General features: G+C 38.2%; 2 protein-coding genes across 5 annotated transcripts; one reads left to right on the top strand and one right to left on the bottom strand.

Annotated features, from left to right (window-relative positions):
- Positions 1-208: 208 nt before the first annotated feature.
- Positions 209-9131, bottom strand: MRPL50 (mitochondrial ribosomal protein L50). Its single transcript, XM_032240215.1, has 2 exons — positions 8994-9131; positions 209-1110 (listed from the first exon to the last, which is right to left on the bottom strand). The coding sequence occupies exons 1-2, from the start codon at positions 9083-9085 to the stop codon at positions 723-725; spliced, it is 480 nt and encodes a 159-aa protein (XP_032096106.1). The 5' UTR covers positions 9086-9131; the 3' UTR covers positions 209-722.
- An 81-nt stretch (positions 9132-9212) lies between these two features.
- On the top strand, positions 9213-21998 carry ZNF189 (zinc finger protein 189). Of its 4 annotated transcripts, none has more exons than XM_032240214.1 (3): positions 9213-9682; positions 10407-10491; positions 18747-18934. In XM_032240214.1, the coding sequence occupies exons 1-3, from the start codon at positions 9650-9652 to the stop codon at positions 18887-18889; spliced, it is 261 nt and encodes an 86-aa protein (XP_032096105.1). In that variant the 5' UTR covers positions 9213-9649; the 3' UTR covers positions 18890-18934. The 4 variants fall into 4 exon arrangements, with proteins under 4 accessions (XP_032096105.1, XP_032096102.1, XP_032096103.1 ...); XM_032240211.1 differs by lacking the exon at positions 18747-18934 and adding an exon at positions 19265-21998 and having other exon boundaries at positions 9284-9682; positions 10365-10491; XM_032240212.1 differs by lacking the exon at positions 18747-18934 and adding an exon at positions 19265-21998 and having other exon boundaries at positions 9344-9682.
- Positions 21999-22318: the final 320 nt, after the last annotated feature.

A 22318-nucleotide genomic window follows, 5' to 3' on the forward strand; every position in this document is an offset into this window, starting at 1 on the left:
AAGTTATAGAAAAAAGGTTTAAAATAAGCATCATCTCCTCTGAAGAGAACACACAGTTAGACATAGAATCTGGCACATTTCTTATAAGCAAGAGTCACAGCACTCAATAGTTGGCACATATTCTAATTTTTCAAAGCTATACTTACTGGAAAGAAATGCCAAGGCAGAACAGAAGTGAATTTCACTTAAAAAAATTTACAACACACAATACACTTCAACAAATCTACTTTAATTCCAAAACAAATTAATCTAGAACAGTCAGTAACATGCAACATACTTCTGTTTCTTTTATAGGTATCTATCTAATACAAGTGTATTTGTATATGTGCAATATACAATAACTCTACCTTAGATATGAGTCCTAACCAGATGAAAATATTTTTTTGCAACTACTCCTTTATGCCTAATGAAGGGTGTGAACTTGAAATGTCCTCCTGTCTTAAATCCAAGTTAATGACAGTGTCCTCTCAAAATTTTTCAAATTATTAATGACCTAATTTCATTTAAAAAAGTTTCAGCAAATATGAAAGTAGAAAGTCCTGTTATTTGTCCATTCATAATATGAGAAAAAAAAAAAGAGATGATACATTCATCTATAGAAAAAGTGGGTTTAGAGAACAGTTCTGGTAGTATTTCATATGGTAAAGTATTGAAAGGTATGATAAGCAGCCCCCTTGCCCAGGAAGAAAAAATGATTTCAGTGTGTTTCTCTTCCAAATTGCTTAGTAACTCCAAGTGATTTTCAAATTGGGGGGCAGATTACTGGCAATGAGTTCATCAAATTTAGATCTATCTTGAACAGGAATGTTATAGAATTCAAGAACATCTCTAACCCTGCACATCTGGTGGAGTCTGGAATTAGGGACTACATGACCCAAATCATCAGCTAAATGCACCAAGAGACTGAACTTTAGACGACCATCTTCCAGGGAGACGTCTTGCCAATTACAAGGAAGAGATGAACCAAAAACTTTTTTAACATAAGATTCCAAACGACTCTGGAGATCTTCAGGTGGTGTGTATGCTCGGCTTCGTAAGGGTGGACAAACTAGGATAGATTCCTCTTTCACCTCTTCTACAGTCTCAGCAACCACTGGCTCTATCTCTTTTCTGGAATGATCAAAAACAAACATATTAATCTTTGGTTTACCACATTAATGAAGTTGAAAAACATGAGACCAAATCTTGCCTACCAATCAAAATCAACAAATGCACACTGACTACCTCTGGGGACTGCGGAGAGTAGGAAAGAATGAGATAGGCCCCTGCCCTTGGAACGTTCATAGTTGAACTGAGTTGGGAGAGACAGAAAAAAACTAAGTACGTATTTTACATACTGTAAGAATTCCTAAGAATGGGTGAAGAAGTAAGGCAAATCATTCTGTCTGGGATTCCCCATCCTCCAAGATCCAACCCCAGTCTACCTTGCTATTCTCACCTCTCACTGATCACCTACATGTACTCCATGTGCTACTCTATATCCTGTGTCCCAAACACACTCCCACTTTCCTGACACAATGTGTTAGCTCAAGTTATATCTTTTCTGAAATGCCTTTTATCTTCGCCTACGGAAATCTTGCTTATTCTACAAGTCTTAGGATAAAATTGTTCTCTTCCAAAAGGGCTAATTTCTAGAATCAAATATAACTGTAATTTCATGTGATCTCTTCAGCACTTTATACTGCTCTCAGAGCATATCACATCCTACCTGAGTTTTAATTTTACTTACATTCTACTTCACAGAATGTGAAGAGATGGAAAAAGATATTCCATGCAAACAGAAACCAAAAAGAACAAGAGCAGCTACACTTCCATCAGATAACAGAGATTTCAAGACAAAAACTATAAAAGAGACAGAAAAGTCATTGCATAATCATAAAAGGGTCAATTCAGCAACCATCAGCAACCATATATATATAATATATATATGGTTGCATATATATATTGTAAATATATATGCAACCAATAATGGAGAACCTAAACATATGACACAAATATTAATAGATTTAAAGGAAGAGACAGACTACGATACAATAATAGTTGTAGATTTCAATACCCCACTCTCAATAATAGACAGATCATCCAGACAAAATCAACAAAGAAACACTGGAATTACATTCTGGACCAAATGGACTTGACATTTAGAGAACATTTCACCCAGCTGCTGCAGAATACACATTATTCTCATGAGTACACGGTACATTCTCTAGGGCAGACTGTATCCTAGAACACAAAACAAGTTTTAACAAATTCATAAAACTTAAAATCATATCAAGGACTTATCTAACGACAATGAAATAAAACTAGAAATCAGTAACAAAAACTCTGGAAACTATATAACTACATAAAAATTAAATAACATTCTCCCAAATGACCAATGAGTCGATGAAATTAGGAAGGAAATTTAAAAATGTCCTGAAGCAATAAAAATGAAAACACAACACATCAAAACCTATGTAATACAGCAAGAGCAGTAATAAGAGGGAAGCTTATAGTAATAGATACCTACATGAAAAAAGAAAAACTTGAAATAAACAGTCTAAACATGCACCTTAAAAAATTAGAAAAAGATAAACCAAACCCAAAATTAGTAGAAGGAAAGAAATAAGATCAGTGTAGAAATGAAACAGACTAAAAATGCAATAAAAAGAACAATGAATTGAAAACCTGGTTTATTAAAAAGTTAAAATCAACAAACCTTTAGCTAGACTAAGAAAAACAGAGAGAAAACACAAATAAATCAAATCAGAAGCAAAAAAGGAGGCATTACAACTGACATCACAAAAATTTTAAGACTAGAGATTATTACAAGCAACTATAAGCCAACAGATTGGAAAACTTAGAAGAGATGGATTAATTCTTAAACACAGACAACTTACCAGGACTCAATCATGAAGAAACAGAAAACCCAAACAAAAGTAACGAGATAGAAGCTGTAATAAAAATCTGCCACCAAAGAAAAGCTTAAGGCCTGATGGCTTCACTAATGAACTCTACCAAGCATTTAAAGAAGAATTAATACCAACCAATACCAATTCTACCAAAACTATTCCAAAACACTGAAGAGGAGAGAATAGTTTGAAACACAGTCTACAAGACTACATTACCCTGATGCCAAAACCAGACAAGACAAAATAAAAAAGGAAAACTACAGTCAGCATTCCTGATAAGCATATGCAAAAATCCTCAACAAAACATAAGCAAGCAGAATTAAACTACACATTAAAATGATCATTCACTACGACCAAGTGGGATTCATCCAGGATGCAAGAATGGTTCAACATATGCAAATCAACAAACTTGATACATCACACTGATAGAATCAAGAACAAGAATCATTTCAATAGATGCTTAAAAAGCATTTCATAGAATTCAACATCCTTTCTGGAGAAAAACTGTCAATACACTGGATACAAAAGGAACATGCCTCAACATAATAAAGGTCATATATGACAAAGCCACCAAACAAGGACACAAAACAAGCTAGCATCATTAAATAGGGAAAAAATTGAAAGCCTTTCCTCTAAGATCTTGAACGAGACAAGGATGCTCACTTTCATTACTTGTATTGAACATAGGACTTAAGTCCCAGCCACAGCAATTAGACAGGAGAAAGAAATAAAGTACATCAAAATTGAAAAGAAGTCAAATAGTTCTTATTTGATATATGATTTTACCTATTATATGTGATATATAATCTCATATATCTTGTTGATATATAATCTTTTATTTATAAAAACCTAAATAATCCACCAAAAACTCTTAGAAATAATAAATCCAGTAAAGTTTCAGGATGCAAAAATCAACAAACAAAATCAGTAGCATTTCCATATGCCAATAGTGAACAATCTGAAAAAGAAATCAAGAAATAAATTCCATTAACAATAACCACACACACAAAAAAAATCTAGGAATAAACTTCAACAAAGAAGTAAAAGATCTCTACAATAAAAACTGCAAAACTCTGATGAAAAAATGGAAGAGGACATACACAAAAATGGAAATATTCCATGTTATGGATTGGGAGAATTAATTTTATTAAAATGCTCATGCTACCCAAAGCAATACACTGTCGATGTAATCCTTATCAAAATACCAATGACATTCTTCACAGAAATAGAAAAAAACCTAAAATTCATATGAAACCACAAAATGCCCTGAATAGCCAAAATAATGCTAAGCAAAAAAAAAAAAAAAAAAAAAAAAAAAGCTGTATTACATTACCTGACTTCAAAATATACTACAAAGCTATAGCAAGCAAAAGAGCACGGTACTGGCATAAAAACAGGCACACAGAATCCAACAGAATCCAGAAACCAGAATTAAATCCATGCATTTATAGCCAACTCATTTTCAACAAAGGTGCCAAGAATATGTACTGGGGATAAAACAGTCTTCAATAAAAGATACTGGAAAAAATGGATAACCATACGCATAAGAATCAAACTATAGCCCTATCTCTCATCACATACAAAAATCAAATCAAAATGGATGAAACACTTAAATGTAAGACCTGTAACTGAAACGTCTTTGCAAAAATTATAACCGAGGAAATTATGACAGTGAAAGAGATCAGACCTAACCTACTCTACCTTGCATCTAACCTTTTAAGCTGTCCTTGTTCATTCCTGGGCGCAGGCCAAACTAACCGTGGGAAGGAAATAATTCAGTTTATGATCTGACTCTGAAACAAAATTGATGATAGCCCTTTCCTGAAAAGACCTCCTTCTTGCCTGAGGACCAGTTTGCTTATGTAGGACTAACAAATTAGCTACAAGATTAGAAATTATGGTTAGGGGTCATGCAGAGTCTGGCTGCAAGAGTATGATCCTCCCCAAATTGCTCCTGGGGATAACGTGGCTATTTTAAAATCCAAGGTCAGTGCTTGAGATTGTTTGCAGAGCTCACACTCAGTGGATTAGCTGATACTACCAAAACCAGTAATCTGGCTCACCCAGTTCTGTGATCCCACCCAGGAACAGAAGAGCTCACTTAGACCCCCTATAACTTCATTTCCAACCTGACAATCAACGCTCCCCACTTTCCGAGCCCCTACCTGCCAAATTATCTCAAAAACCTTCAATCCCCGAGTTTTTGGGAAGACAGAATTAAGTAATAATAAAACTCCAGTCTCTCACACAGGGGCTCTGTGAGAATAACTCTTTCTCCATTGTAATTCACCTGTCTTGATAAATCAGCTCTGTCTAAGCAAAGTGAACCCGTAGGGCAGTTACAAAACTATAGGACTACCAAAAGTAAACACTGGGGAAATTCAGGACATTGGTCTGGGCAAGGGCCTTGAGTAAAACCTCCAAAGTGCAGGCAACAAGAACAAAAATAGACAAATGGGATTACATCAAACTAAAAAGCTTCTGCGTAGAAGAAAATGTTGATTAAATGCTTCAGAACATTGATCTGGGCAATGACCTTTTGAGTAAGACCTCAAAAGCACAGGCAACAAGAACAAAAACAGACAAATGAGATTACATCAAGCTAAAAAGCTTCTGCATAGCAAAGGCAACAATAAACAAGGGAACAGACAACCTACAGAATAGGAGAAAAACTGACAAACTATCTGACAAGGGATTAATAACCAGAATATATAAAAAACCCAAACAATTCAATAACAAAAAAGTAACCTGATTTTAAAATGAGCAAAAGATCTGAAAACACATGTCTCAAAGAAGATATATAAATGACCAACAAGTCATTAGAAAAAATGATCTATAATCATCAGGGAAATGCAACTCAAAACCACAATGAGGTATCATCTCATCTCAGTTAAAATGACTATTATTTAAAAGACAAAAAATAACAAATACTGGCAAGGATGTGATGAAAGGGGAACACTAGTGCACTGTTGGTGGGAATGTAAAGTAGTACAACAACTATGGAGAAAAGTAGGGAAATTTCCTAAAAAAACTAAAAATAGAATTACCATTACCAAAAGAAAGGAAATCAGTCTATCAGAGATATCTGCACTCTATGTTTATTGCAGCACTATTCACAATAGCCAAGATATGGAAACAAACTAAGTTTCTACCAATGGATGAATGGATATAAAAAAAATCTGTACATATACTCAATGGAATTTTATTCAGCCAACAAGGATGAAATCTTGTCATTTGTAGTAACATGAATGAAACTGGAGGACACTGTTAGGTGAAATAAGCTAAGTGCAGAAAGACAAATAATGCATGTTCTCACTCCCATGTGTGAACCAAAAAAATATAACTTCATGGAGGTAGTAATAAAGTGTTGGTTACCAGAGGCCAGGAAGGATAGTGAGGAGGTGTGGTATGAAGACAGATTGGTTAATGGGTACAAAAATACAGTTAGAAAGAGTAAGTTGTAGTGTTTGATTTCACGGGTAACCATAGTTAGTAACAATTTATTTATATTTCAAAATAGCTTTAGAATGTTCCCCAAACAAAGAAATAAATGTTTGAGGTGATAAATATGTCAACCATTCAGATTTGGCCATTATATATTGTATGCTTGCATCAAAATATCACATGTACCACATAAATTTGTACAACTATTATGCATCCATAAACATTAAAAAAATTACAATGAAACATCACCTCATACCCATTAGGATGGTCATTACCAAAAAGACAAGTGTGGGGAGGACATGGAAAAAAGGGCACTCTTATATACTGCTGGTAGGAATGAAAACTGGCAGAACCATTATAAAAAACAGTATTGAGGTTCCTCAAAAAGTTGTAAACAGAACTTTCCTAACTATTCTAAGATCTAGCAATCTTATTACTGGGTAACATTCCATTTCCAAAGGAAATGAAAGCAGTATCTCAAAAATATATCTGCACTCTCAGGTTCATTGCAGTATGTGTGTATATATGTATACACAGATACATAAATACACAATTTTTAAGGCTGAATAAAATGCCATGTGTGTATATATGTATGTGTGTGCCTATGCATGTATGAATATATGTATATTATGTGCATGCAATGCATACACACACACACACACACGTAAAATGGCATTTTATTCAGCCTTAAAAAAGGATATTTGTAACACCTGGATGAACCTGGAAAATATTATGCTAAGAGAAATAAGCCAGATAGAAAAATACCACATGATCTCACTTACATGTAGTATCTAAAAAAGCCAAAATCACAGAAACAGAGAGTAGGATGGTGGTTACCAGGGGTGTTAGAAATGGAGAGATATTGGGTAAAATTTAAAGATAAAGTTTAAATTTTTAAATTTAAAATTAAAAGGTAAAATTTAAAGAGATCTAACGTACACCATGGTGACAATCATTAATAATACTATATTGTATACTTGGAAAGCTTCCAGGAGTAAATTTTAAGTGTTTTCACCACACACACAAAAATAATAACTGACCAGGTGTGGTGGCTCACCCCTGTAATCCCAGCAATTTGGGAGGCTGATGGGGGAAGATTACTTGAGCCCAGGAGTTCAAGACCATCCTGGGCAACATAGTGAGACTTCCTTTATCTAAAACAAAACAAAAAGTATGTGAAGAGATGAATATGATAATTAGCTTGACTAATAATCAACATCGTTTTATACCTTAAACATAATTTTTTTAAATAAATAATAAAGAAAATATAATTCATCATTCTGTTATCTCTTATTTTCTCTAGTTTTCTTCATAATTTACTACATCCTGAAATTACATTATACATTTGTTCATTTCTTCCTCGATTAGAACATATGCTCTATGAGAACAAAAATTTAGTCTGTTTTAGTAACCTCTGTATTCTTAAAACACCTAAAATATAGCCTGGCGTAAACAGTCTAAAAAATATTTGTTGAGTCACTGAATAAAACAAACTTGGAAGAGATCTGAGAGATAATAACAAATATTAACCAAAGAAGAGGGAAAGCTAATATATGAGCTGATGAAAAAAATCTTTCCTAATTGTAGTAGTTTTTGTTTGAAACCTAAGAGCGCATTGTTCCCTACAGTTCCTACCATAAGTTTTCATTTCCTAAACACTATATAAATCAAATTAGATTTACCTTCAAACAACTACACATGGTACAGCCGTGCAGCGGAAAAAGCAACAGATGGGGAGTTAGGAGACATATGTTCTAGATCCAGCTTTGCAATTAACTTGCTTTGTGACTTTGGGAAAAACACTTCCCTCCTGTGGGCCTCCGTTTCCTTATAGTTTGGAATACCTCGAGGATGAGAAGAGACTTTGTTTTTCCTGCTGTATCCTAGGTGCTTACAGTAATGCTGGCCCTGAGAAATCTGTTGAATGACTCACAAAATGAGTGAACACACAAAATGAGGAGGCCGTACTATATTTCTGAACCTTGCTTGTGAAGAAACACAGCCGGCAAATAATGAGTTTAGTTTACCAAGCGATTTCTTTCTTTCTTTCTTTTTTAATTTGAGACGGAGTTTCACTCATCGCCCAGGCTGGAGTGCAATGGCGCAATCTCGCCTCACTGCAACCTCCGCATCGCGGGTTCATGCGATTCTCCTGCCTCAGCCTCCCGAGTAGCTAGGATTACAGGCGTGTGCACCAGGACGCCCGGCTAATTTTTTATTTTTAGTAGAGACGGGGTTTCGCCAAGTTGTCTAGGCTGATCTCAAACTCCTGACCTCAGGTGATCCTCCCGCCTCGGCCTCCCAAAGTGCTGGGATTACAGGAGTGAGCCACTGCGCCCGGCCTATCAGGCGCTTTCATGTGTTTGCAGACAACTCACTGGGTGCCTCGCACAAGAGGTTAATCCTGTTTGCTTAATAAATGAATGAGTGAAGCGAAAGGAAAAGGGGGTGGTATTTCCGTTATAAAATCAGAAAACTAAGAGGGGAAGAGATTGGGTCCCACCACTCGATGAGTGTTTCTCAACTCGGGACCCTAACGGGACCTTCTTGTCCTTGCTCTGATCAGGCGCGGGACCACGAAGGTGTAACACTCTCTTTTGAACTCGTCCCTCCTTAACTTTCCTTGAACGTAACCCACCGTCCACCCTTCGGCTTTACCTGGATCGAGACCAAAATTCTCTACGTGGTGCCCCTGAGACTTTCCGCATGAAGACTCTTCTGGTAATGCCGGACACATATCGCGCGGCCATCTTCGCTGAGATCCACTGACCTGAGAGCAGCCCTCAGCCAACAGTGACGCGCCCAGACAGCCAATCGGATACAAGCTCAGTGGCAAGCGTTTTCCCTTTCCGGCAGGCTCCCTCGCCCTTTGCACGCTGGGAAATGTAGTCCCGTAGCTGTTGCCGGCGGCGTCTGGGTCGCGGCGCTCTTTCGGAGCATGACGGGAGTTGTAGTTGAGGGGCGTCCCGGGAATGATCCGGGTGACGCCTTCTGGTCCGGGGGCGGGCGGTCACAGCGCTACTTGGCTGAAAGGAGGAGGAACTGGCAGCGGGGAGGAGGCTCTTGCGAGGCCTGAAAGGCTGCGCAACAAGACAGGAGTGGGGGTAGGGGTTCGGGGTTGGGGGACAGCCAGGGATCGGGTCTGATATGCTACTGGGGTCGTGACCGCCTGGGGGCCGAGGCAGTCACTGGCCGGACCCAGCCAGGGGTCCTCGTCTTCGTCGGGCCTAATTTCCAGCAGCAGGCTAGGCCTCACCAGAGGCTCCTTTCCGTGCGGCCGCCCCCAATTCCTGCCCCTATTCTCTGGCCGGGAGATGGCTTCCCCGAGTCCCCCGCCGGAGCCAAAGGTAAGTAAGCACCCCCCGGGATCCCCGTTGTCTCGCCACTACCCCAGCAAGGCCACAACATTGCTTTCTCCCCCAGGCTCCCCACCAACCTCCTGACCGCCTCTTTAAGACCAGCGCCTTGCAAGGAACTCCCCACTTAGTGAGCTGGGGTGCGGTTCGCGAACAAACTGCCCACTGGCTCCTTTTTTTTTTCTTTTTCTAGAGAGACTTTATAAATCGGCTTGAGAAAATAAGTAATGCTCCAGACTAGCTCTCTCATTTGTGAGTTTTTCAGGTGAAGCACCATTTTTGACCTTCCCTTGTGTCTTCTGTTCCTGGCACAGTGCCTGTACCCAAAGTATACGCTTAGAGAACCTCAAGGAATTGCATAGAGTCACAAGCCAGTGCAAATGGAGAATTGTAGCAGGTAGTGAGATGAGGGAAGCTTGGAGAGGCCTTGGGGCAGTTCACTAACATTAAACTGTTAGGGCATAATTATTAAATCAGAAAAGCCTTATCCTTAGGTCCTTTCTGAGATGCCTGTCAGTTACAGTTCGTTCCCAGAATTGGGCACCATATGGAACTTTCAGTTATCATTGTTCCTCCTGGCCTACTTGGCCCTGATAAGTGATTGCCTCTGCCACTTTCAGTGGTAGAATTGTCCTTGAGACAAGAACTGACTGCAGAAATCATACTATTTCAGGGGTTGCTGACATTTGAGGATGTGGCTGTGTTTTTTACCCAGGAGGAGTGGGATTATCTGGACCCAGCTCAGAGAAGCCTGTATAAAGATGTCATGATGGAGAATTATGGAAACCTGGTCTCACTGGGTAAGAATCTGCTGTTTCTCTAATTAAAATATCTTAAGAAGGTAGAGAGAAATCAGACTAACAGAACATTTGGATGGAAACCAGTACCAAAACTGCTTTGTCCTAAAGTTCCGATTCAAACCTTTAAGCCATTAATTGTTTCCATAACTCTGATCCCTAGATTGCTCGCAGTCACCAAAATGCAAGCCTTTCCGGCATCCTGTCTCCATAATCTCATTCCCATACTGTTCTGTACTTTCTATCCTGGCTCATCCTCCCACAGCTTTCCTCCCACCCTTTTTCACTCTGCCTTCTGGAGCCCCTGTTCCTCTTCACATAACGTTCCTTACCTCCTGGCCTTAACTGAAACCTGGCACTTTCCCAAGGACATCATTTCTCTGGCAGTTTTTCAAGTGGGGGCTGCTTATCCTCCCACATCCTCCTCCTTCCCCATCCTTTGTCTCAGTATTGGAAGGGAGAAGTTATTGTTCTCCCAGCTTTTAAATGCTGTCCCCAAAGCATTAGTTTTCCACCTTCAGACAAAATCTCTCCTTCTTTGAGATGTCAGCAGTCTTGCTTTTTCCACTCAGTTTCTTTTCACTATCTGTCCGCTTTTTGTTTCTTTCCTCACACATAACTTTGTCACATGTTTCATAGTCCAACTCCTGCCATGGATGGCCCAGTTCATACTTCAGCCTCAGTGGATCTTACTTCAGGGACTCTGCTTTCCAATTTTATTCAGCATCTTGCAACATGGATCATATCAATTTTGTCATAACAGCCAACTCCTAAATCCCAATACCCTATTCTCTGACCAGGTATTTGGCAATGGAAGTTTATTGACTGTAACTAGACAAGGGTAACCAAAAGAGACAGGCTTTCTCCCCTTGTGGAGCTTACTACAATTGCTCTGTGTTTCCTACTCCTTTCCACCTAAACCCGTTCATTATTAACAATGTTTCCTGTCCCCTGACGTCTCTCTTTTTTCACCAAGGTGTACATCCTCTCTGGGCTTGCCTCCCCATCTAATCACCAGCAAGCTCTCTTACCAGCTTGTCTTTATTCTCTACCTATTCTGCAAACGTCAAATCCTGTATTTGTTATAAAATGCACCTTTTTCTCTTTCCTATCCAAATTGCTAAACACAGCAGGAGAAATTCTCTAGCCAAAAGGACTGATATCCTGTATGAAAGTATGGCTTTTTTCTTCTGATCTCTACTGGGTTTTTATATCTTAGCAATATTTTTTGTCCTTGATAGGCTCACTGCCCTGTTCTATTTAGTGACTATTCCAAAAGCTTTCCATCATTTAGTAGTGACATCATCTTCTGTTTGTCAGAGAAAATAAAGGCCAATAAGCACAAACTCTCAACTTCTCTGCCTCTTATTTGCACACTTAAAGCTGCTCTCATCTTCTCACCTTTCCAGAAACTTACCAGTCATCCTTTTTTCCCTTATAGTTTCGGTCTCTATTTCTTCTCCCTTGGTACCCTCATTCTGATGATTGGTACATTCATAGCTCTTCCAATAGGAAAAAAGAGAAGAAAAAAGAAAAATCTCTCCTATAAGCTAGAGTCTCCCTCTTGCTGCTGCCTGTAATTTACTACTTGTTCTTTTCATAGTTAAGTTTTTTTAAGAGTAGTCAATGTGTGTTCTATACTTCTTTACCTCCCCTTGTGTCTGAGCCCCTTTGCCTTGTCTCCAATATTCCCCTTAAATTGTTGAACAGTGGTCTGTAATAATGTCATTGTCAAATGCAGTAGACTCTTTTGGGACCTTATTTTATTCTATCTCTCTGTGAATATTTGAAACTCTTTATTGTTTCCCTCCATTGGCTTGTATTCTCAGACTTCCCCTCAGTGTGTACTCTTTCCTTGGGGGAACTTACCTACACTCAGATCAGCTACCACTCTGTAATGATAAGTCTCAAATTTTTTTTTTTTCCCGAGACATAGTCAAGCTCTGTCGCCCAGGCTAGAATGCAGTGGCGCGATCTTGGCTCACTGCAACTTCCACCTCCTGGGTTCAAGAGATTCTCCTGCCTCAGCCTCTTGAGTAGCTGAGATAACAGGCATGCACCACCACACCCAGCTAATTTTTGTATTTTTAGTAGAGACGGGGTTTCACCATGTTGGCTGGGCTGGTCTCAAACTCCCGACCTCAGGTGATTTGTACGCCTCAGCCTCCCAAAATGCTGGGATTACAGGCATGAGCCACTGCGCCCGGCCCAAATCTTTATTTCCATTTAAGAAAGGTAATGGCGAGCCTAACTGCCTATGTTTAAATCCTGGTTCCATTACTTTCTTAGCCTTGTGACTGTAGTGATTTAACCTCTCTTTGCCTCAGTTTATTTTTTTTATAAAATGGAAATAATATTAGCACCTATCCCTTAGGGTTATTGTGAGCATAAACTGAATTAATATATGTGAAACATTTAAGACACTGACTAGCATGTAGTAAGTACAATATAAATATTGACTTTTATTGTTGTTGTCATCTCCTCTGTTGAGCTTCAAATTCCTAGTCATCTTTTGAAGACCACATAAGTAACTCACACCTGGCAAGTTTCAATCCATTAAAATCAAGGGCCTTCTCTCCAGAGTTAAACACTCCTTTCTTTGTTCTACCTTGTATATACTCCTGTTATTGAATTTATCATACTATACTGCAATCATTCTATATATGTTACTTTTCTAACCTCACTGGTTACTGTGAGGATGGTAAATATACCTGTTTCATTTGATTTCTCTAGCGCTTAGCACAGAGCAGGACCTTTATTATATGCTTCTTAAATATTCGTATGACTGAGTAAGTATAGTTAATTTAAGACTCAGTATCTCTTAACTGGATTATTGCATTAATCCCTAAACTAGCCCCTTGCCACTGGTTTCCTTTTTTAAAATATATTATCTCTACTGCTACCAAAGTGATTTTGTATTAGTTAACTGCGTAAAACTTCTGATGGTTCCTGATGGCTTAAAGGATATGAATCTTAATTTCTTATTATACAGGACCTTCCAAGTATAGCCTCTGCCTAGCCTTCTTGCCTCACCTGTTTTTTCCTGCATACCACTTTAGTCTTCAGCCATATCAGCTGCTGGTGTGTGTGTGTGTGTGTATGTGTGTGTGTGTGTGTGTGTGTTTTAATATGCCATGATGTCTCTCAGTCACTGCCAGCTTATTCATACATTAATAGTATTCTGGTTGAGAGAACCAGATAAGTGCCCAGCCCTACCTTTCTCTAAAAGTGCAGCATGTAAATACCACATGGACAAGGTATGACAGTGTGCCCATAGGTGATCTTGTACTTGTCTTCTTTATTTAAACTTTAATACAGCTTTCCATCATTCATCATTTCTCCTCCCATAGGAGTCTTTTCATCCTCCTCAATAGACCCTATCTCCATCCTTTTGGTGAGAGCTTCCGTGATGAGAGATCACTATTACTCTACTGTTGCAGTGCAGTATTCTCTTCTACTTCATCTTACTGCTGTTCATAATGCAACTCTGGACCAGCTTTATAGTTTTGGCTTTTCATTTGTACTTTTCCTTTTCAAGCTGATTTAAAAAAAAAGTTTAATAGCTATATTGATGATACGGTTGATAGCTTAATATCTCAGATCATGGATGTCTTCCATTTTCATAACTCTTTCAGTCTACTTGAGCCCAGATTGGGTCTTAAGAGAACTGGAATGGTTGTAGGTACAAGACCTTGAACTCACTGTTTTTCTTCTTTGGTTATAGTCTTTTTTAATTTATTGAATTCGTTAATTCATTCGATGAGTAGTTAACAGACATTGTGCTACACCCTAGAAATTGACCATTCTCCCATTCTGTTATGTCATCCAGGACAACTGTTCATTTTATAGTCTGTGTGCTGGCGAGATTGGCAACTATGGCCCACAAACCAAATCTGGCACATTGCCTGTTTTTGTAAGGAAAATTTTATTGAAACGCAGACATCCCCATTTATGTATTGTCTAGGATGACTTTCATGCTATAATAGCAGAATTGAGCTGTTGCAACACTGACTCTGATTCAGAAAGCCCAAACTATTTGTTGTCAGGTTCTTTACAGAAAAAGTGTGCCAACTCATATTCTATACTAAAGTTTATTTACTTCTACTTTCCTATTTCCTTGCTTTCTCTCCCTCCCCACAGCTATGATGTTATTAAAACTGTTTGATTTCAGATTATAGAAATCAATTCAAACAGCTTAAGACAACAAGGGAAATTCGTATAGGGAAGTCTTATAGACTATATGAGCATGGTTACAGCTGGACATGAGAAAAGGACTGAAACCAGAAACTGAATCATTCTCAGAATGTCAGGAATTACTATCTGTCTTAGCTCAGGCTGCTATAGCAAAATATCATAGACTGGATGACTTAAACAGTAGATATTTATCTCTCAGTTCTGGAGGCTGGGAAGTCAAAGATCTAGGTGATTGCAGACTGAGTTCCTAGTGAGGGCCCTCTTGCAGGCTTGTAGATGGCCACCTTCTTACTGTATGTTCACATGGCAGAAGGAGAGAGACAGAGAGAGAGAAAAGAAAACAAATGTTCTGGTCTTTGTTCCTCTTTTTATAAGAACACTAATCCCATTGTGGGGGCCCCCACCGTCATGACCTCATCTAAATTTAATTACTTCCCAAAGGCCTCACCTCCAAATATCATCACATTGTGGATTAGGGCTTCACCATATGAATTTTTGGTGGGAACACAAACATTAAGTCTATAACACTGTCTTATCTCTTTTTTCTCCTTGACAGTTTAGTCTTTCCTCCTTATGTTCACATACTATCATCCTTTCGGCTTCTGGTTTGATAGGATACAATTCTAGCTACCTTCAGAATAACTAGCAATTTCAGTTTCAATTCCAGGATCTTCGGTGAGACCCACTTTGAGTCAGCTATCTACTGTAGAAAAATTGGCTATGACCACAGGATGGGAAGATATTGTATAAGCATTGCCAAGCCCAGATCTAATGGATAGTCATTTCAAGGCTGCTCTGTGTGGAAGCCTTACACTTGTTTTCTTCACCTGCCTATCCTGTTGACATATTTATTTTTATGCCAATGTCATTATTTTATTTGCTTTAACAATATATTACATTTTATGTCTAGTAATGTAAGTCATTCTTTAATAACCTTTTTCAGGATGTACTTAACTAGTCTGCCTTCTAGTTAAAATTTAGATTTTTTGACTTTTTTATTGGTTCATCTGATTTTTTTATTGGAATGTGATTGGTTTCATAGATTAAAAAGAATTGAGATCTTATAATACTGAATCTCTTTAGCCATTTGGTTGACTCTGTTTAACTGTCCTTTTGTCTTTCAGAAAAATGATATGGAATATTTTTATGGATCTTACACATTTCTTATGTTTATTGCTAGGTTTTATGTTTTTTGTTGCTATTGTGAAGAGCTTATATCATTTCTCTGTAGTATTTACCAACTTTTTTTATAGTAAGAAAAAGCATTCCAATCTTATTAGGATTATATTTTCATTGGCTTCTTTCTGGAATTTCAGGTATACATTCATGTCATCTTCACATAATGATAATTTTGTCTTATTCTTTTGGATGAAATTGACGGAACAGTATCCACTGAACTAATACTATGAAGAGACTGCCTTCTCACAAAGAATTTACAATCCAGTAGAAGAGACAAACAAATAACAAACAGTTAAAAAGTGCAGTGTAATAATAGCTATAATAGAGTTATAGATGAGGGCTGGTACTAAAAAGTAGAACACTAAATCTGTCTAGTGGACTTAGTAAAGGCTTTGTAAAGGAACTGTTGCTTTAATCTTAAAGATTCCTTTGAATCTTAAAGTGAAAGCAAGAGCTTGCCAGGTAAACAGTGTTGAGGGACATTTAGTAAATGAGATATGGAAAGATAAGATATGAAAGACTGTAACACAAGCAAATTGCCTACATAAAGCATGATAAAGCAGGTAGGAACGTGAATTGGGGCTTAGAGACTGAGTCATGAAGATTTGTATCATAGCAAAGAGCTTTGATTCGATCTTAAAGGTGATGGGGAGCTGCCAAATCTATAGGTGATAACATGAGTAGAATTCCATTTTATAGAGATCTCTTCTGGAATCAGTAAGGCATATATAATGTGTTGGCAGCCTGAAGACTGGAGCCAAAGATTATAAGGCAGCTACATGATTGTGAGAGTTAAAAGGTAGGTGATAGAAAGAAATCTAGGATTTGGATGATTGATTAACAGTAAGAAGAAGGGATAAATATAGGAGGATGATTCCTGCTTTGGGACTATAGGATAATGGATGATGGTGCCTCTCAAGAGATAATTAAAGGTGAGAAGAGATGAGAGCAGATGATGATGACCATGTTAATTGTGAGCCCTTTGTGAGGCATTTAACTGGAGATATTTGGAGGGTGTATATACAGAACAAGTCAATAGGTAAATGTGGGTAACAATAATAAAAATCAGTTGGCAAAGGAAAAGAAATAAATGAGGGAAATTTATCAGAAAAGGACAAAGAAATAGGGAGGGAAATAATGTAATAGTGTAAAAACCAAAAACAGATAATGTCAAGAAACCAGGGTGGTCAACAGTGTCAGGTGCTGCTGAATAACGTAAGGACTGAAAAATGCCCATTTTAGGCTGGATAGGGTGGCTCACCCCTGTAATCTTGGCACTTTGGGAGACCAAGGTAGGTGGATCACCTGAGTTTAGGAGTTTGAGACCAGCCTGGCCAACATGGTGAAACCCCCTCTCTACTAAAAATACAAAAAAGTTAGCCAGGCATGGTGGCAGGCACCTGTAATCCCAGCTACTAGGGAGGCTGAGGCAGGAGAATCACTTGAACCTGGGAGGTAGAGGTTGCGGTAAGCCAAGATCGTGCCATTGCACTCCAGCCTGGGCAGCAAGAGTGAAACTCCATCTCAAAAAAAAAGAAAAAAAAAATGCCCCTTTTTAAAAAATTTGAGTCACTGGTGATCTTATAAGAAGTTTCTCTAGATGCTGGAAACAGAAACCAGATTTCACCATTGGTTGCAGAATAGATTGAATGGGAAGAGGTTGGGCATGGAAAATAGGAAATAGAAAACTATGATAAGATTTTTTTTTTCAATGCTTGGATTTCATAAAGAAAAGGATTTCAGCTTCAAGATAAAGTTGGACATATTTATGTAATGGCAGGAAAGTGTCATTAGAGAATGTACATTGAAGAAAGAGGAAAGACTGGGGACAATTAAGCAACTGCCCAGAGGTGAGTGGGGTCAACAAAGCATGGATGGATTACCTTTGCATAGGAGTGGGATATATCCTTATGTACCATTGGCAGATAATTTCATAGGTAGAGGACAGAAAGCTGAGGGAATTCTTCTATCTTTTTTCATTATGAGAAAGAAAATGAAGTCCACTGAAAATGAATTTGAGAGGGGACATTATAAATAGCCTTAGAAGAAATAAAGTTTCTAGTAGTTTCTTAGGGGAATAATAGAAGGTTTTTTTTTAGAATAAAATAATGACTGGTTTGAAGTAAGCAAATAGAAAATTCAAAGATGACTCCATAAAAGATTGAGAGAAAAGAGGATGTATGAAAAAGGAGCTCATTTAGGGCCAAAATATAAATTTGGTCATAATTGAATCTTCTAGCAGAATTATCTAATGTCTATTCCAGCAAGAGATGGAAAATCAGGAAGATGTCAGAAGCAGGCCTAAATGTACTACAGGGTATATGCAACTCTGTTATATCACAGACTACTGTGCTGTCTTTTCTTCAACACATGCAAGATTTTCATTTCTCAGATGTCATGCAGCCTCTCAGTTGGAACAAGTTGGTGAACCTTGAGTCTTATATTGTTAGAGAGTTTAGAATCACTTATACCTGAGGTATGACTTGTGGTAGGTGAAGTCGTAAGCTACCACAGACTGCCCTTTTTTGTTGTTGCTTCCGTGAACTGTGACCATGTTTCTTAATACTTATTTTACTCTGTATCTTGATATTATAGACTCTCTGTCCCCTAACCCTTTATTATTGTTTTTAAAAGCCATTTTGTCTCTTTGTATAGGAACTGCTTTTTACATAATATTTTCTTTCCCCATTTTTACTTAACATCCATTCCATTTGGCAGGGAGGCTTCATGTCTTATCTCTGAATCCTGGTTGATTACATTGTTTCTGGAGTGCTTTTGATGGGCAGTGAATAAATGCTTGTTAATGAATGAATTATTGTTTCCCCTAGTTCTTTGTCTTTTATCTTTCTTAGCATCTTTTTAAAATTATTATTATTTTGAGTTAGGTCTCACTCTATTGCCCAGGCTGGAGTGCAGTGACACGATCATGCCTCGCTGCAGCTTTGACCTGTTGGGCTTGAGTGATCAATCCTCCTGCTACCTGAGTAGCTGGGACTACACGTTTTTGCCACCGTGCCTGGCTAATTAAAGAAAAAAAATTTTTTTTTTTTTGTAGAGATGAAGTCTCACTGTTGCTCAGGTTGGTCTCAAACACCTGAGCTCAAATGATCCTCCCACCTCAGTCTCCCAAAATGATAGGATTACAGGCATAAGCCACTATGCCCAGCCATTAGCTTTTGGTCCCTTCTGTTAATTATTTGGTCTGATCATATTCCAATAATGCTTTCTCATCCTAAATTTTCCTGAACTTAGTGGGATTTTTTTTCATCCTATCCTGTTTTCCTTGAGAGACTGATTAATCCCACTTTGTCTTGATTTATTTTCTCTGTTTGCCCACCTTACTTTGTTTCTCCTTGCCTTAAAGACCTTGATTGATCTTTGTATTTCCTGTTTATTATTCCAGATGTTTTGAACAGAGATAAGGATGAGGAGCCAACTGTAAAACAAGAAATTGAAGAAATTGAGGAAGAAGTGGAACCACAGGGTGTAATAGTTACAAGAATCAAAAGTGAAATTGACCAGGATCCTATGGGTAGAGAAACCTTTGAACTTGTTGGTAGGTTAGATAAACAAAGAGGGATCTTCTTGTGGGAAATACCAAGGGAATCTTTGACCCAGGAACAGAGAATGTTCAGAGAAAACACTAACATTATCCGTAAAAGACCAAACTCAGAAGAGAAATGCCATAAATGTGAAGAATGTGGAAAGGGTTTTGTCCGCAAGGCCCATTTCATTCAACATCAAAGGGTCCATACTGGTGAGAAACCTTTTCAGTGCAATGAATGTGGGAAAAGTTTTAGTCGCAGTTCATTTGTTATTGAACATCAGAGAATTCACACTGGGGAAAGGCCCTATGAGTGTAACTACTGTGGAAAAACCTTTAGTGTGAGCTCAACCCTTATTAGACATCAGAGAATCCACACTGGAGAAAGACCCTATCAGTGTAATCAGTGTAAACAGAGCTTCAGCCAGAGAAGGAGCCTTGTTAAACATCAAAGGATTCATACAGGTGAGAAACCCCACAAATGTAGTGACTGTGGGAAAGCCTTCAGTTGGAAATCACACCTTATTGAGCATCAAAGAACTCACACTGGTGAGAAACCTTATCACTGTACCAAATGTAAGAAGAGCTTTAGTCGAAATTCATTGCTTGTTGAGCATCAAAGAATTCACACTGGGGAAAGACCCCATAAATGTGGTGAATGTGGGAAAGCCTTTCGATTAAGTACATACCTTATACAACACCAAAAAATCCACACTGGGGAGAAGCCTTTTCTTTGTATTGAGTGTGGAAAAAGCTTCAGTCGGAGCTCATTCCTTATTGAACATCAGAGGATCCATACTGGTGAGAGACCTTATCAGTGCAAAGAGTGTGGGAAAAGTTTCAGTCAACTTTGTAATCTTACTCGTCATCAGAGAATTCACACAGGAGACAAGCCCCATAAATGTGAGGAATGTGGAAAAGCCTTTAGTAGAAGCTCAGGTCTTATTCAGCATCAGAGAATTCACACCAGGGAGAAGACTTATCCATACAATGAAACTAAGGAAAGTTTTGATCCAAATTGCAGTCTTGTTATACATCAGGAGATCTACCCTAAGGAGAAATCTTATAAATGTGATGAATGTGGGAAAACTTTTAGTGTTAGTGCTCATCTTGTACAACATCAAAGAATCCACACTGGTGAAAAGCCCTATCTATGTACTGTCTGCGGGAAAAGCTTCAGTCGGAGCTCATTTCTTATTGAACATCAGAGAATCCATACTGGTGAGAGACCCTATCTGTGCAGACAGTGTGGCAAAAGCTTTAGTCAGCTTTGTAATCTTATTCGACATCAGGGCGTTCACACAGGTAATAAACCCCATAAATGTGATGAATGTGGAAAGGCCTTTAGTCGGAACTCGGGTCTTATTCAGCATCAGAGAATACACACAGGAGAGAAACCTTATAAGTGTGAGAAGTGCGACAAAAGTTTCAGTCAGCAGCGCAGTCTTGTCAACCATCAGAAGATTCACGCAGAGGTGAAAACCCAAGAAACTCATGAATGTGATGCTTGTGGTGAAGCCTTTAATTGCCGCATTTCTCTTATTCAGCATCAGAAATTGCACACAGTGTGGATGCAATAAATGTAGAGCAATACATAAGCTCAATTTGATTTGAGACTAGTTACCCAAGTGCAGTTTTAGTATGGCTCAACATGGTCAGATTTAGTGATAAAGCAAATTCCCCTTGGCCTCAGGCAAATGGTTTCTAAAGATTCTGTGAATAGTGGACAACTACCCGTGAGCAACTGACTCCCACTACTCTTTGTTTGATGATCGTAGAGAAAGACTTGGTAATTTATCTAAGTATCTTTAATAAATTTTCCAGCAGAGAGATTAAACCCAGGTTCAGAGCATGAGTGCTCTGAGGGACAAAGTTGAATTCGTATAAGGGAGCTGGAGCAGCTGTTGTTGGAAAACTGAGAATGATGATTCAAAGAGTCTTCTGTCACATCTCATATTGTGGTTCTTTCAGTTCCATGATATGTTTGGCTCTGCATGCCAAAGTCCAGTGATTAAACATATATAAGTTGTCAAGGAAACAAAGCCCAGATGTTTTTGAAACCAATGTACAGTTTTTGTTATTGTTTAAGAAAGCCAGTTGTTTGGCATGTGAGTTAAAGGCGGTTCCAATGCCTAATGGTTCCCTGATCTATGAAATGAGTGGACCATTAGCTTTATATGTAAAGATTATGTTAGTAATTAAGAAACCTAACAAAGGTGTTACCAAGGAACCTTTGGGAGTGCCTTTTTGTTTTTCAAGATGGACCCAAAAAAGTGGAGGAAGATACTGTTCTTTTGTGCCCTCCTATCTGTGGAAGATATTTGTAGACCTATGTGAATAAGCTTATTCCTCCACAACCAGGTGCATATAAAAGTGTACATATTTTGATTGCCAAGAATTGGAAATAAAAAGACCTGGAGTCTATGCTAGGAAGCTGAGATATTTTGGTATTGCATTGGTTTTTATGGTAACTAGGTTTTGCATGCAATTAAAAATCCTTATTTCTTGTTCTAGGGCTTCCCTTAGTTAATGGTCATTATAAACTATTAATTCATCTGTTTTAATCATTAAAACCTGTTTTTTTTCTGCTTTGTGTAAGAGTTGTTACTTTAGTGTAAAACCAATTCTGTCAAACACATTACTGTGTTTTTAAAATTAGAATCAAAGATAGGAAGGAAATTGCTCTCATTTGTTCTGCATGTGACTCCTTAACCTTTTCTGGAGTAGTTCAGCTAAACCCAGGCTCTTTAGTTTCTGAGTATAGAATTCCAAATTACCAGAATTCTGTAATTCCAGCTTCCTAATAGTTTGAGCAGACAACCCCTCCCTTTCTCCTGCACCTCAGTCATTTTAAAAATTACCTCCAGACTTTCATTTTCCCATCTCTTTATGTGTGTGCCTGCATGTGAGTGT

Source organism: Sapajus apella, unplaced genomic scaffold (genome assembly GCF_009761245.1).
Source record: "Sapajus apella isolate SASKATOON/1434 unplaced genomic scaffold, GSC_monkey_1.0 scaffold46, whole genome shotgun sequence".
NCBI lineage: Eukaryota > Metazoa > Chordata > Mammalia > Primates > Cebidae > Sapajus > Sapajus apella.